Source organism: Solanum tuberosum, unplaced genomic scaffold (genome assembly GCF_000226075.1).
Source record: "Solanum tuberosum cultivar DM 1-3 516 R44 unplaced genomic scaffold, SolTub_3.0 scf00162, whole genome shotgun sequence".
Classification (NCBI taxonomy): Eukaryota; Viridiplantae; Streptophyta; class Magnoliopsida; order Solanales; family Solanaceae; genus Solanum; species Solanum tuberosum.
Genome location: NW_006239088.1, coordinates 575239 through 590571, shown reverse-complemented (window position 1 = coordinate 590571; position 15333 = coordinate 575239). Strand labels below are relative to the sequence as shown.

Here is a 15333-nt window from a genome sequence, read left to right as displayed (position 1 = left end):
TCGTGTTTTTATTGTAATTGTTGGTCTAATATATATCTCTTCCTAGTAATTGGCTCTGAGAAAACTATACATCCTACTTATCATATCTGAAAAAAAAGATAAATCTCCAGTCTGGTTCCAACAGTGTGTGATTTGACTTGTGTGTATTTTTTATTTGCTTATAGTTGTATGTTTTATGTGTTTTAATGCTAATGTCAGGTGGCTTTCCCTTCATCTTTATTTGGTTTGAGCACTAAATGAGGCTTGAAAACATTACCTTCTTTTTGCAGGTTATATTGCTCGTAATATATATGCTGCACTGCGGGAAGCATCGGCTGTGATCGTAATCCAAAAATACGTGCGACAGTGGATCATGAGGAATGCTTATCTGCAACTTTATGCTTCTGCACTGCTGATACAGTCTTGCACTCGTGGTTTTGCTGCCCGACAGAAGTTCTTACATAGGAAGGAGAATAAGGCTGCTACTATCATTCAGGTGAGTATATGCCTTTGCCACCTGATACATCTTATACATTCATAAATTTGTGCTTTAAAATTCAAACTAGAACTATTTAGATGGGATGACAGTTGTGTATTTGTCCCCTCACCAAAAGAAAAGGAAAAAAAAACAAACAAAAATAGACATTGTTCTAAGATAATGTTTGATATTCTTTCTGCTACTGCATAGGCACATTGGAGAATGTGCAAGATTCGCTCTGCTTTTCGTCATCGTCATTCCAATATTATTACTATTCAATGTCTTTGGAGGCGAAAAATAGCGACAAGGGAGTTCAGAAGGCTCAAAAAGGTGAGAAGGATGGTACTTCTGTTTTTAATGTCTAGCTTCGTGTTTACCAACAAATCTCTGCTTGAAATATCTCCATTTGATGGAGATATCCTCATTGTTACAAGGGACAAAAATGTGATAAAAGTGGCTAGTAAGCATGTAAAATGTAGTAAGCTGGATGGTCAATGTTTTCATGGAATTAATTAATGTTCTAGTTGATTTTGTGCTGCTTTTGGTCAAAATAAGCTTATGATTGCATCTGCTGAGGATGCACTGTTGTAATACGAAGACATGACAACGTTAGCCTGCCACTATTGGTGACCATGTCAATTAGTCTGTCTGTTTTTATTCAAAAGTAGCTTATTATTGCATCTGCTGAAAATGCAATGCTGTAATACGAAGAATTGACAACGATTAGCCTTATGCTTTTAGTGATCATGCCAATTAGTCTGTTCATGAAATTTAAGTCCAGAGTAATTTTCCCCAACTTTGTGCTAGTACAAGGCATTAGAAAAATGCCAGATTATGTCTAGCCATAGCCTTCTAGGACACAAATTTCGAGTGATTTAGATGTTAGCTACAAAGTTCTATAAGTAAGATAAGTGATAAACAGTTGACTTTAGCAGTCAAGTGAGAAATGCTGTCATCTGTTGCCTTTTATGTATTAGAAAGGTCATCAGACTGTTCACATTTAAAAGAACTGCCATATCAGGGTTGTAGTTTTCTTTTGTCAGATCATCTTTATTTTGTTGCATAATTTTCTGCTTATAACATAAAGTACATCTATGCCAAATCTATGCTTCCCAAGAAAACACATGTACACTTTTGCACAAGGATATTGAAAATTTGCATTGTATTTTTGCTTACAGTAACTTTAGGATATTGATGCTCTTTCTTTTACTGTTGCTTGAGATTCTATATATTTCTCTTGCCCCATCAGAAAAGAGACACAAGAACTAATGTTACAGAGAGATGTAAGCAAATTCCTTTGATATGCTTTAGTTGAATATTGCCACTATAGGATCTTCTCAATATTGATTCAATCCTGTGGGTTTGCTATTCCACAGATAATTAAGAAAATTGATGTTCCAAGTTTCTGTGGATGAAGTTCTATTCCCCTAAGTTTCATGTAGTTCAGCTGTTATTTTTATTGAAAAGTTTGACACTTTATTTTTTCCCCTTGTACAGGAAGCTAACGAAGCTGGTGCTCTCCGTTTAGCAAAAACCAAGCTTGAAAGACAGTTGGAGGATCTTACTTGGAGGTTGCAATTAGAAAAAAAATTACGGGTACTGGTCCAGTGATTAACTTATATGTAAATGATTTATTGGTTCAGTAGTGATTTTTTCTCAAATTCACCATATTTTGCTAGCTAATTGAAGGAAATATTGTTTGAACATTGTGATGCAGCTATCAAATGAGGAGGCTAAATTAGTGGAAATCTCAAAACTTAACAAGACTGTAGAATCTTTAATCCTCGAGTTAGATGCAGCGAAGCTGGCTGCAGTCAATGAGGTCAATAAGAATGCTGTGCTCCAGAGACAGCTGGAATTATACATGAAGGAAAAAGCTGCTTTGGAAAGAGAAATTTTGTCGGTGACCGAGTTGAGAAACGAAAATACATTTCTGAAGGTCATATCACTGTGATTTTCTCTATCTGTTTGCATTCAATTCTGATTACACTCATTTTTGAAATTGATGATTGATTCCCTTGTGTAAATTTAGTACTAGATGTTGAGAGCATCTTTTATGCACCCCTCTTTTTTGAACTTCATAAAGCATCTTGACCTAGTAGTCTCACACTCACTCTCTAGAATGAGAAGTGTAAAGATATGACACCTGGGTCTAACTCGACCCCAAAAGCTAGCTCATGAGGAGAGGTTTGTCCAAGTCCATACAAGGAGACCAAATTCCCATCCCTCTACCGATGTGGGACTTCTTAACACTCCCCCGCACGCCCAGACTTCAACTAGAGCATGAACACTTCTAAATGGGTGCCCACTATCGGTGAACAACAAATTGGGATGGGCCTGACTCTGATACCATGTAAAGATATGGCACCTGAGCCTAACTCAACCCCAAAAGCTATAACAATAATTACAACATAGAACCAACAATTTCCATGTAGGTCTAACTGATTTCAAGTATCACCAAACATATACAATTCATAATATTTTTTATCCTCCTTTCTCAGCCTGAAGAATCTGAATTAAGTACAAGATACGATATTGATACAATGTAAAAAATCGAACCAGTTCTAAGGTGAACGGTTTGGAGGACGAACAGAAATTTGAACTGGAATTGGGCGACCCGTACCTGTACCTCCACAGCTCAATGCATGATGTGTGGATTAGGATTTAGGCGCATGCCATAGGTTCGAACCTTGCAGTAGACAAAAGCTTAGCATTTAAGTGGAGAATGATATAGTAACAGGCTGATTATCCAGCAAGTTTCAAACCATGTGACATTGGCCTTGAGAATTTCTTTGTTATCAAGAAAAACTATTTGCATTTATTCTTTCTTCACAGTTATTTTCTCTGGGGCAGGGGTATCTGGATTTGAGTGAGTGGATGTTTTAGGGTTTCTATGGCCACAAGTAATTTTTCTTTAATTACTAGTAGATCAGATTATCATGTGTTTCCTGATTAGTTGACATTTGACGTTATTTATACACTACCCTCACTAGACCCCTCTTGTGGGATAACACTGGGTATGTTGTTGTTGACTGATTAAATAAGTTAACAAAATACTGCTTCTAGACTACTTGCTTGTTTTGGTATACTATGACTTTAAAGGTTGACATACTTGCTTTTTCTTTAGAGCAGAAAGGATGCTCTTTAACAATTTTAAGCTTATACGAAGGCCCAAAGACTTGACACTGATACTTATTTTGGTGGCTTGCAGAGTTCTTTGAGCGCCTTGGAGGAGAAGAACTCCGCATTGGAGCATGAGCTAATAAAGGGTAAAGAAGAGTCTACTGACACAATTGCCAAGTTGAGAGCTGTTGAAGAGACATGTTCACAACTCCAACAGAACTTAAAAAGGTAATTGTAGATATATCAAAGAGGAGTTGTTTGGCAATCTCATCACATAGTTAGTCTTCTGCTTCTTTTTAGTGGTAAAACTTTGTACATGTTTTAGGAAATGAAACGATATCTGTTTAAGTTTTAGAAATGTAGATTTTCAGTCTCTATTTACATACATTTCTTGTGGTGCTATCATATACTTTTTCATAACTGGCTGATTTCCAGTTGTTTTAAAATTTGTGTATCTTTTCTATGTTAGTATGGAGGAGAAGCTCTCAAATTCAGAGGATGAAAATCATATCCTCCGACAGAAAGCATTGAGTGCAACTCCGAGAAGCAATCGTCCAGGTTTTGCCAAGTCTTTTAGCGATGTAAGCTGTAATTTCTTAACTTGCAATGTATAACCCATGGTGGAGAATTCTTCCTCGCGTCCCGTTCCTCTAGATCTAATAAACTTTTGTCCCCTTTGTGCAGAAATTCTCTGGTGCACTTGCTCTGGCCTCTGCTGATCGTAAAACTTCATTTGTATGTATCTTTTTTTAGCTGTGTTAGCTTAAGAACATAGTTCTATTTTTATATTTTTTGATCTCTAACAGTCTTATTTTGTTTGTTTAGGAATCTCCCACCCCAACAAAAATGATAGCGCCTCTTGCTCAAGGATTTTCTGATTCACGTAGAGCTAAGTTGACCAGTGAAAGGCAGCAGGTTGCTTTCCATATCCAACTAGTGATGATTGATATTCTTATTTGCCATGATTGATGAAGTATACTAACATTGGGGTAGTAGACGAGGATTATAGAGGATGAAATCTCATTTACTTTCCTTCAAGTTGTAAACAACGCAAATAAAAGAATGAATTTCCCTTGTGAGGGAACAGTGATGAGTCCCCTTGATTTACTGATCATCCACCCGCAACTGTAATTTTGGTGGATAACTAGTGCAAAAGGTTTAAGTAATGGTGGCTCTAGTGTATGCTGCTTTAAAATGAAGTCTCTCTTGCAGGAGAACTGTGAAATTCTTTCAAGGTGTATCAAGGAGAATTTGGGATTTAAAGATGGAAAGCCAGTTGCTGCTTGTGTCATCTATAGGTGCCTTATTCATTGGCATGCCTTTGAGTCAGAGAGGACTGCTATTTTTGACTTTATCATTGCCGAAATCAATGAAGTTTTGAAGGTAATCTATGTAATGTCCTTGGTTGTAAAGGATGTCTGGATTTTAAACTCTACTTGGTCTTTGTCGAACTCCTTGATTCTTTCATTATGTAGTTCTTAGCTAGGTTTTGCGTAAGTGCATTTTCCAGATTATAGAAGATACACGATTAAATTATATATTATTTGTTTGTTTTTGCTCTTGTAGTTACCATCTTATGAGTAAATTCCTAGACCAACTTGTATTTCTGTGGACATTTACCTTTGATTTGTCCAAGTTTGATAAGCCATGTGCAATCTTGAGCAATTGAGTGCTAAATAACCAGTGAATTGACGTGTTTGTCAGATTTGACTACTGCAAGGTTAAGCAACATATGTGGAACTTTTTGAAGGCCTACCAAGAAGTTGGAGAGTTGGAGTTGCAGTCCTAGTCCTAAATCCATTGTGTTGCAGACCTAAAATAAACAAAAGTGTTCCTTAACATCGTGAGCTTTTAGAAGAGGTGGTTCATATACTTTAAAAGGTCCTGCATTAGGCTCTTGGCTGTTTACCAACAAAATATTTCATATGCTTGGACCTTGAAAACAAATGGGCCCCACAAATTAATGTGCTTCATCTCTTAATATTTTAAATTTTTAGATGAAGTGGTCTACACAATCTTTTTTGTTATGGTAAACCACCCCTGTACCCCACCTATGAGCCCAACAATTGCTCTTTCCCTGCTTTGCTACCTGTGTGACTCAAACTCTCTTGTTTAGAGATTGAGGTCCTTACCGCAAGGCTATACATCCCTTGTCAGTGGAGGTTAACCGGATACACAAACTTGTCAGAACTTTTTGCACATGTGGCCTATGATTACTACCATGATATGCAACTGCATATCTGGGTTGGCTTGCTAACCCAGTTTTAAATCACCTTGCTAATTATTGAACCAAATTTGTTCATCGGGTACTTACCATAATATGTAGCTAAACATCCAGGTGGCTTCCTAACCTAGTGTGTAATCACCTTGCTAACTATTACACTAAATGTGCTCATTGAACAAATGACAGTTTTATTCTAAATGAGTGCATAGTTTTTTCCTTTTGAGTTTATTGCAATTCTCAAGTAGATGCAACTAGTTCTAGACTAGCTAATGTCTTAAGTATCATTCATCTTTAACCAGGTTTTCTTCTTTCTATTTTCTTGGGGTGTCAGGTTGGAGATGAGGATGTCACTTTGCCATATTGGTTATCTAATGCATCTGCACTTCTCTGTCTTCTGCAAAGAAATTTGAGGGCTAATGGCTTCTTCAGTACGTGTTCTCAGCGTTCTGGAGGTGTTTCTGCACTAAATGGGAGGGTTGCCCAAGTAAGTTGTGTAGCTATAGAGGTCATAAATTACAAATCCTGGTATTTGTAATAGTGTAACCATGTTCCATTGTTATTACTAATAAACAATAAGATTTGATCATGATAGTAGTTGGAAATTTTTTGATAAAGTAGTAAGGTAAATTAACATACGCCCCTCTATTTTTAACTTTTATGTTTTATATTGTTTCTTTATTAACTTGCATTTTAAGAAAATTATGAAATTGTGTTAAGTACTCATAAAAATTGGAGCCGCAGGGGTTAGCCTAGCTGCAAAGATCTCTGAGGGATTGTGTCTTTGCTCATAAGTTCGAGCCTTGTGCCAAGCGAACTAACTCCAATATTTAAGTGGAGAAGAGTAGAAGGGAGAGCACATCGTCCTCGAGTTTCGAAGACTGATTGGCCCAAAGGATTGGCTTCGGATAGATTTCTCAGTCATAAAAAAATGGATGATTTGACAATATTGCAAGTCACACAGCAGTTGGAGTATTCTTGTTGGATAACCAAGAAATCCTCAAGGATCAGTGGTGCACGATTTGGAACTCGGTGGATAATGGGCCCACCACTTTACCCTCATCCACTTAAGATACCAAACTTTTTTCTCTGTAGAGTTTGAACCCGTGTGCACCAAAAGCACACATCACATGATGCACTCTTACTACTTGAGCAAAGCCCTGGGGCCATGGTTGGAGTACCTTTTTATCAGCCTAGTGTTATTCCAGCCTGCATAGATCTCATCAGTTTCACGTCTTCTTGCCCACAACTCTATGCTAGAACTTCTTTGATGGCATATTCTTCTTCTCTGGTTGGAAAAAAACTATATCAATGTGGCCAACCAATCATGTTTTGTTGTCTATGGCCTCAGTACTTGATTTCTGTTCCTCTTTAACAAGTCTTCCTTTAAGTCCACCTTGATCTACTCATTCTTTTCCCCTTTACTTTCGGGGGTCCCTGAAGAAGGGAGAAGGTTACTGTGCATTCATTTGAAATATTTCTATATGTTGTTTCTGGGGTTATCATGGTTGATGTAATTACATCTGTAGTTAAGGGGTGCCAGAAAAGTTTAAAACAGACCGAACTGAGTTACCAGCCAAGTATGTGTACATATAGTGTGTGCATGGTGTATATATTTTTCATTCAATGGATTGTGCTTTATCCTTATCAAACCTGGATTGTCGTTGTCTCTTTTGCATTTATCATCATTTAAATTGCTGGATAATGATAGAAGACTTAAACAAGTTTTTGTATTTTCACACTCTTCAGAGTTTAAAGTCGCCCTTGAAATTTATTGGATTGGAGGATGGAATGTCGCATATGGAAGCAAGATATCCAGCTTTACTGTTTAAACAACAACTAACTGCATGCGTGGAGAAGATATTTGGTCTGATTCGTGATAATTTGAAAAAGGAAATATCCCCATTGCTGGGTCTGTGCATTCAGGTGTGCTCCTCCTGCTTCTAAATAGTTTTCTATGCATGTGCATGTCATCAAATTCAGCTGTTGAACATTGTCTTTCAGTACTTAATGCCTTTTATAGAACTTATTACCCAAGTCAGCATTGTTTTTTGGTTGAAAGCTACTGATTCTGCAATCACTAGTTAGTTAAGTCGTGAGAAGACCTACCTACTGCTTTAATTCCTTGTTTTTTGGAGTTAATAAGAGATAAGTAGTGATAATGAGTAAGAGACACCCTTGTATTGGAGCTAACCTTTTTGTAACTATGCATCTTCTTAATGCCTTATTAATGATATTAACTTACTTCAAAAGAATATAATAGGAATATAGTACAGTTAAGTAAACAATAATCTATTGAAATAGGAAGTAGTTGAAGTGAAAGGTTAGATCAGTGTTTTACAAGGTGGGGGCATGAAGCGAGGCGTTTTATGCATCACGGGGCGAGGTGTAAGCCCTGAGCCATGAGACGTAAGTCCTATGGATCTATGAGGCGTATATCTCATGTATCATCAATTTTATAATTTTATTACTAAGAAAATAAGTAAAAGTAGAACTTTCAATAGTTCTTCAACTAAATTTAAATAAATCACCAATAATATAGAAAAAACATTATAATTATTATTTGAGAAAGGTAACAACACAAAAAATGATAATACCGAGATAATCTTAAATATGAAATCATCATCTATCTCCAAATCTACTAGTCCTTCTCAGTTCTAGTAGATTTGGATCTACGGGGCGTATATCTCATGTATCATCAATTTTATAAGTTTATTACTAAGAAAATAAGTAAAAGTAGAACTTTCAATAATTCTGCAAATAAATTTAAACAAACCACCAATAATATAGAAAAAAAAATTATAATTATTATTTGAGAAAGGTAACAACACAAAAAATGATAATACCTAGATAATCTTAAAAATGAAATCATCATCTATCTCCAAATCTACTAGTCCTTCTCAGTTCTAACCCTCAACTAATATTTCCTTCCCCCACCCCCTACTAATTTTTGCACTGATTATTGTTTATATATTTCAAAGAAGGAGAAGAATGAAAAGTGCAAGTGTAATGATAAAAAATGGATAAAATTTTCTTAGGAACATGGTGCTTTGAAATTTCTATCCTATCAATTTCAAGCATAATTGTCTATTTTTTTATGGTAGTATCATCTTTTACGAGAGTTTTTCTTTATTCATATAGAAAAAATCGGCGCAACCTAAAAAACACGATAGCATAAAATATTAATATCATTACACCTACAATAAAAAATATATGATTTATAGCAAAAATACTTTTAAAATAATAAAATCAAAATTAACGCCGGGGGCATATGTTTTTACGCACGAGGCTTATGCTTTTATGCACGGAGCTTAAGCCTCAAGTTCTAGAGTGTTACGCCCTATGGATCTACGCCTTTAATTTACACCTCAGAGCATTTTTGATACGTCCACCTCGGAATGTGCCCCATAAACGCCTTTGATAACATGGGTTTGACACAAAAGTTGGTGTTCCATTTTATATATCACACTTCCCATTTTGTCTATCTCAAAAAGAATGTCACCTTGTTCCTTAGTGACATACACTTATAGTCATAGAAATGTCATATCTCGATCATGAACACAAGTTCTAATGGTACTTATGATAAGTGCCAAACGTCTTTCCATTTTTCTAAAACTCTGTGTCCAGTCAAATATTGCTATACAAAATGAAATGTAAGGAGTAAATGGACTAGGAGGAAGTTAATTTAGGTTGCTTGGTGTTATTGAATAAGTTAACATCTCATTTGTGGAAGAACATCATTATTTGTAGGACGTGGTACAAAGGAAGTGGGTAAATGATGATGAAGGGAGAATGAGTCCTTTATCAGATTAAGTTATTCTTTTCTGTTTTCCTCTTTTTGGATTGTTATTTTGATTGAAGGTACTACAAAGGGATGGGTAGACCTAAAATAATATGTCAAGATATTGTCTTAGAAATTGGAGGCTTAATACATTGACAGTCCCTTAAACTTGTTGGTAAATTTCATTTAGACACTCGAACTACGGTTTGTTCCGTATGGGTGCTTGAAAATTAAATAAAGTGTTCCTATTTGACACTTCCGATTCAAATTTTGAATTTTTTTGCGTGTGTTCTCAAATATTTACTAGGTAGTTGAGCTGACCACATAAACTATGTCATCTCCTTTAGTTATACACATCGGGCTGAATTGGAACATGCCCAAGATTTTACAACTTATTGAGACTAATACATATTTAAAGGAGGTGACATATTCTAAGTGGTTCACTTACCTACGTAACGGGCACTTAAGAATATGCGCAAAAGTGTTTCCTAAGTGTGTAATAAGAACACTTTATCATATTCAGGTGCTCAATTGGAACAAGTTGTAGTTCGAGCGTATAAATGAAATTTACTCACAAATTTAAGGGGTTGTCGATGTATTATGCCAAAATTGAATCTCCTTGGATGAATACACATTCAATTAAGAGCATGAGACAATAAAAACAAAGGGTCCATAAAGGTGATACCAACTACCTCTTGTTACATCTCATGCCTCTTCATGCTTTGGTGGTTTGTTTAGGGTGTAAGGGATGATTTCAGGTATAATGAATAATGTGTTGCATAGATGGACCGCTACAAGGAAGAGAAGACACATGGCATGAGACTATGCTCCACTAGCCATCTCATAGGTATTATGAAATGCGAGAAATAAGAGCTTTTAATTCAACTTGATCTTCTGCAAAGAGTTGCCAACAAAGCTCTCAGGCACACTTCCCCAAAACTCTCTCTCCTACTTTCTAGGAGAGAGAGCACCCTCTTTCCGGCAGGTCACCTGAGAACTACCAGCCTCATCCTTCCCTCAGCTATCTCCTTTCTGCGATAGCTTTCTCCCTTCCTTAACTTCAGCTCCCTACCACAGACATGGGGGAAAATAAGATTTATTTCCATGCCGGTTTCAAGTCATTCGATATTACCAGATGGACATCTGGCGTGGAAGTCTGGTTTGATTGGGTGGAGCGCAGTAGAAACAAGATGAGTAGAATAACTCTCAGCAAAAAAGTGATGGAGTGGATCTGTTTTGTCTTGAAAGAAGCCTCAAACGACAACAAGAATTTTGTGAGGAGATGGAGAATGAAGGACCAAATGGCAGAGTATTTTAGTACAAGGAAGTTTAATGCTCATGGAAGATTTATGAGCCTTTTGTCTCTAAAAGGAGCAGACAGAGCAGTAGTTATACTGCCAGAAGCTTTCAATGCTGGTTGGAAAGACATTGCAATCAAGATAGGAAACTTCATTAATTACTCACCACAAAGAACATTAATAGCTCCTCACAGAATGGTTGATACTAACCACTCGTATGCCAAGGTTGTTGAGAACAGTAACTGGCATTCATCTACCTCTGAAGCTCCAGAAAGCAAAAGGCAGGAGGTCTCCACTATTGCTACAATTGAGGGTTTGCTTGGAAGATGTATCACAGGAAACTTTGGCAATCTTGGCTTTGAGATGCCTACCCTCTCCGAGGTTAGGAAATGGGCATCGTCAACTTGGAAGAAAGTTTTTGGGGTTAACATCTACGAGATGATAGACAACACTTTCCTTTTTGAATTCCCCAATAGGAATATGGCTGAGCAGACACTTCAAGGAGGGTGGACCTGGAAGAAATCTAGGGTTAGTTTGGAATGGTGGAACCCTATAATTGGGTGCACTCCGACGGCACAGAAGAGCAAAACGACTTGGATCAGAGCAATTGGGATACCTCTTCACTTATGGTCGCATGAACTTTTCGACAAATTGGAGACCTTTGTGGTGGCTGGAAATCGACGGAGGAAGAGACTGGTTTGAAGAATCACCTTAAATGGGCTCGAATCGAAGTAAAGGGGGATGGCCGAAACGTTCCAAGTGAAGTAACTATCTTGAAAGAGGGTCTAAACTTCTTTATCCCGATCTGGGTGGAAAGAAAACCTAGTTTTCAAAGAACTCCGGTGGTGTCTCCGGTGCCTGGAGATGAAAAACTCGATGGCACAATTTTTTTTTTTGTCCAGCGGTTTGTAGAGTCCTATGAGGTAATAGACTCTGTTGGACAGTTGACAGCTATTGACTAGAGGGGTCAGGGTCACGTGGGAGTGGGAGTGGATATTTCAAATTTTAATCCCCACGTGAGGAGCATGGGAATTTTTTGGGAGTTACACTGAACCCTTTGGGCCATTTTGACAGCAATAATCGTATTGGGCCTGATCCAGCCCAATTTATTTACAACAATATTGTGGTGGAGGATGTCCCTTCTTGAACTACTTATGCAAATTGATGGGAGTAGGCAAGCGAGAAGAATGGAACCAATTACAGATATCAAGAAAATCAGAAGCAAAGGCTCGCTAGAACTGAAAAATCTGATCACCTTTGATGTAAAATTCAAAAGTGGAGGAGGCAGATCAAAGGGGAAGGGGAAAACTCAGAATGACCAATGAAGCTAAAAATAGTTTCATGGAACGTGAGGGGATTGAATGATCAGGGGAAGAAAAGAATCGTCAAGAGCTAACTTTTAGACTGGAAAGCAGATATAGTATGTTTGCAAGAAACAAAGTTAGAAGGAAACTGTCAGGATCACATTAAACAGTGGGTGGGTGCTAAATGGGTCAACTGGGTGAAGTTTTGTATCTCAACAGTGAAGTTCTCCATTCTTGTCAATGGTGGCCCTGAAGGTGTTTTCAATGCTCAGAGAGGTATCAGACAAGGGGACCCCATGTCCCCGTTTTTGTTCATTTTAGCCATGGAAGGTCTTAACAGCATGGTAAAGGTGGCCAGTACTAATGGATGGATCAGAGGTTTTGAGGTGGCCAAAAACAATAACCAAAGAATGAAAATCACTCATCTTCAGTATGCTGATGACACTTTAATATTTTGTGGGGCAGAAGAGGAACAACTGAAGTACTTGAGAGTGATACTAATTCTGTTTGAGGCCATCTCAGGCCTTCACATCAATTGGAGGAAGAGCCACATTTATCCTATCAATCATGTGCCTGATATGGAGCTGCTGGCTACAATCCTAGGTGGTGAAGTGGGTAACCTACCAACAATATACTTAGGTATGCCTTTGGGAGCAAAATCTAATCCCAAAGGGATCTGGGACTCAGTATTGGAGAAGTGTGAGAAGAAATTGACAAGGTGGAAATCTCAGTATTTGTCCCTTGGAGGTAGACTCACTTTGATTAATGCTGTCTTGGATGCTTTGCCTACTTATATGCTTTCCCTATTCCCAATCCCTCCCGGAGTCATTCAAAGGCTGGACAAGGTCAGGAGATCCTTCCTGTGGCAAGGGAATAAAGAAAAAAGAGCTCTTCATCTAGTCAAGTGGAAGGAAATCACCAGAAGCAAGAGACAAGGGGGTCTTGGCATCAGGAATCTGAAGCATCATAGCAAAGCGTTGAAGCTTAAATGGCTCTGGAGATGTTCACAGGCACCTCAAACATTATGGAGCAAAGTCATAAAGAGTAAGTATGGGGAAGAGGACAACTGGGTCTCCAAGGAGGTCAATACTTCATATGGAATTAGTCTTTGGAGGACTATCAGAAGCTACTGGCCTTTTCTCAAAAATCACTCCCACATCAGAGTGGTTAATGGGAACAAGACTAGGTTTTGGAAAGACAAATGGATTGGGACATGGAGCCTTAAAGACATGTTCCCAGATTTATTTGTTGTAGCCTTAGACCAGCATAAAACAGTTGCCGAGATGTGGACACAACAAGGGTGGGACCTTAGATTTAGAAGAATGTTGAATGATTGGGAGATACCTAGACTTGCGGAACTGTTCAACCATTTGGAGAGTTTTCAAGGTTTGCAAGAAGGTGCAGATTGCCTAAGGTGGAGTGGGCATGTAAGTGGAGCATATAAGGTCAACTCAGGGTATAGGATTTTGAACCAGGTAGAGCCACATATTACTAACTGGCCTTGGAAGCATATTTGGAGGGCTAAGATACCTTACAAAGTATCTTGTTTCACCTGGCTTCTAGCTAAAGAAGCAATTTTGACACATGAAAATTTGATCAAAAGGAACATTGCTCTCTGCTCTAGATGTTTCCTTTGCGAAAAGGAAGCTGAGACAGTAAACCATTTGTTTCTACACTGCAGTACTACAGATCAACTATGGAAGATATTCATCAATCTCAGAGGCATAGCCTGGACAATGCCAAGCAAGATTGCTGACACTCTTTTTAGCTGGGAGGAAGCAGGAGCGGGTGCAGGAAACAAAGAGAGATGGAGGATCATCCCATCATGTATTTGGTGGACTATTTGGAAGGAAAGAAATGATAGGTGTTTTGAGGATAGGAGGAGTTTAGTACAGGATATTAAGCTAAATTGCATTTTGCTTTTCTGTTTTTGGTGCACTAAACTGTATTCTAGTGACACTGAATCAATCTTAGATGTCCTAGGCACCATTTAGGATTGGTCTCATAGCTGGTATATTATGTATCTATTCCACTGGTAAATTGGTTTTTTCACTGGTTTTTAATACAAAGTTACCTTACTCAAAAAAAGAAAAGAAATAAGAGCTTTTAAGGGATTAAAAAAAGTGATTTTGCACATTTGAGGAATAACCTTTTATTTTTAGTTAGTCTTTGGTGTGCCTGTTAAAATCGTGTCCGTATTGGAGATTGGGTGACATTTGTATAGCACCATATTATTGTGTAGGTCTCTACTTTTTGGTATGCGGTTTGTATATGAGAGCATTTTTCCTACACTAATAAAATTATTTACCTTATTAATAAAGGGTGATATCTTGATACCAACTAGTTGAGAGTAAGGCTTAGTTGTTATGACACTTAGGGGTCGTTTGGTACAAATATTAATAAGGCAGGGATTAGTAATGCAGAAATTAATAGTGCAGAGATTGGTAATGCAGAGTTTATTTATATCAAGTGTTTGGTTCATTGTTTCCCACCTCATCTTGTGATTGGATTAAAACTTTATAAAAAGCTTCTTTCCAATTATACCCTTGAATTATTATGTAATTGGGTCAAGGTAGATAATTGACGAACAATATTATTTTTTTATGGCCTTCTAACTAGCTAGGAGAAAAACAATTTTGTTGTCATGGTTGCTATTTTTTCACTTGAATTATTTGAGGATAAATAAATTGTCATCTTAATAAATTGGTCACTCACACAATATCAATTTTCAATTTTAAAAAATAAATAAACCATCTACTTTTAAAACCGAAAGACGGTAAACAATAGTAAAATTTAATAAACCATCTACATTTACACATGAAATTGTAAGTTGTAGTTTTAATATGTATGCAATTTTATAAATTGTTCAAAATACAAATAATTAGAAAACGATATATATATATCAACAAATAATACATTCAATTAAGATCATAAACGTCATGTGGTGATATATTTGCCTTTTTAATTAGTAAATGTTAAACAACTCACATTTCAAATATTGTATTGGATTTATTTAGTAATAAACAACACTCTCTAAACAATATGTAAGCTAATTTATTTAAATAAATTTACTTATACAAATATAAAACATAAAATCAAGAAAGTAAACAAATTAAATTAAAATAATTTGAGGGATATTTTTGTCTTTA

General features: G+C 37.0%; 1 protein-coding gene across 1 annotated transcript in view; it reads left to right on the top strand.

The window, feature by feature from the left end:
• LOC102595570 (myosin-15) overlaps positions 1 to 15333 on the top strand; it is a 53606-nt gene that overhangs the window by 31968 nt on the left and 6305 nt on the right. The window contains exons 20-30 of the mRNA XM_006353787.2: positions 270 to 475; positions 668 to 787; positions 1955 to 2053; positions 2175 to 2396; positions 3669 to 3808; positions 4050 to 4161; positions 4265 to 4315; positions 4406 to 4495; positions 4793 to 4963; positions 6136 to 6288; positions 7551 to 7727. Of these exons, the coding sequence (XP_006353849.1) occupies positions 270 to 475; positions 668 to 787; positions 1955 to 2053; positions 2175 to 2396; positions 3669 to 3808; positions 4050 to 4161; positions 4265 to 4315; positions 4406 to 4495; positions 4793 to 4963; positions 6136 to 6288; positions 7551 to 7727 (1541 nt within the window). The remainder of the gene's footprint in view (positions 1 to 269; positions 476 to 667; positions 788 to 1954; positions 2054 to 2174; positions 2397 to 3668; positions 3809 to 4049; positions 4162 to 4264; positions 4316 to 4405; positions 4496 to 4792; positions 4964 to 6135; positions 6289 to 7550; positions 7728 to 15333) is intronic.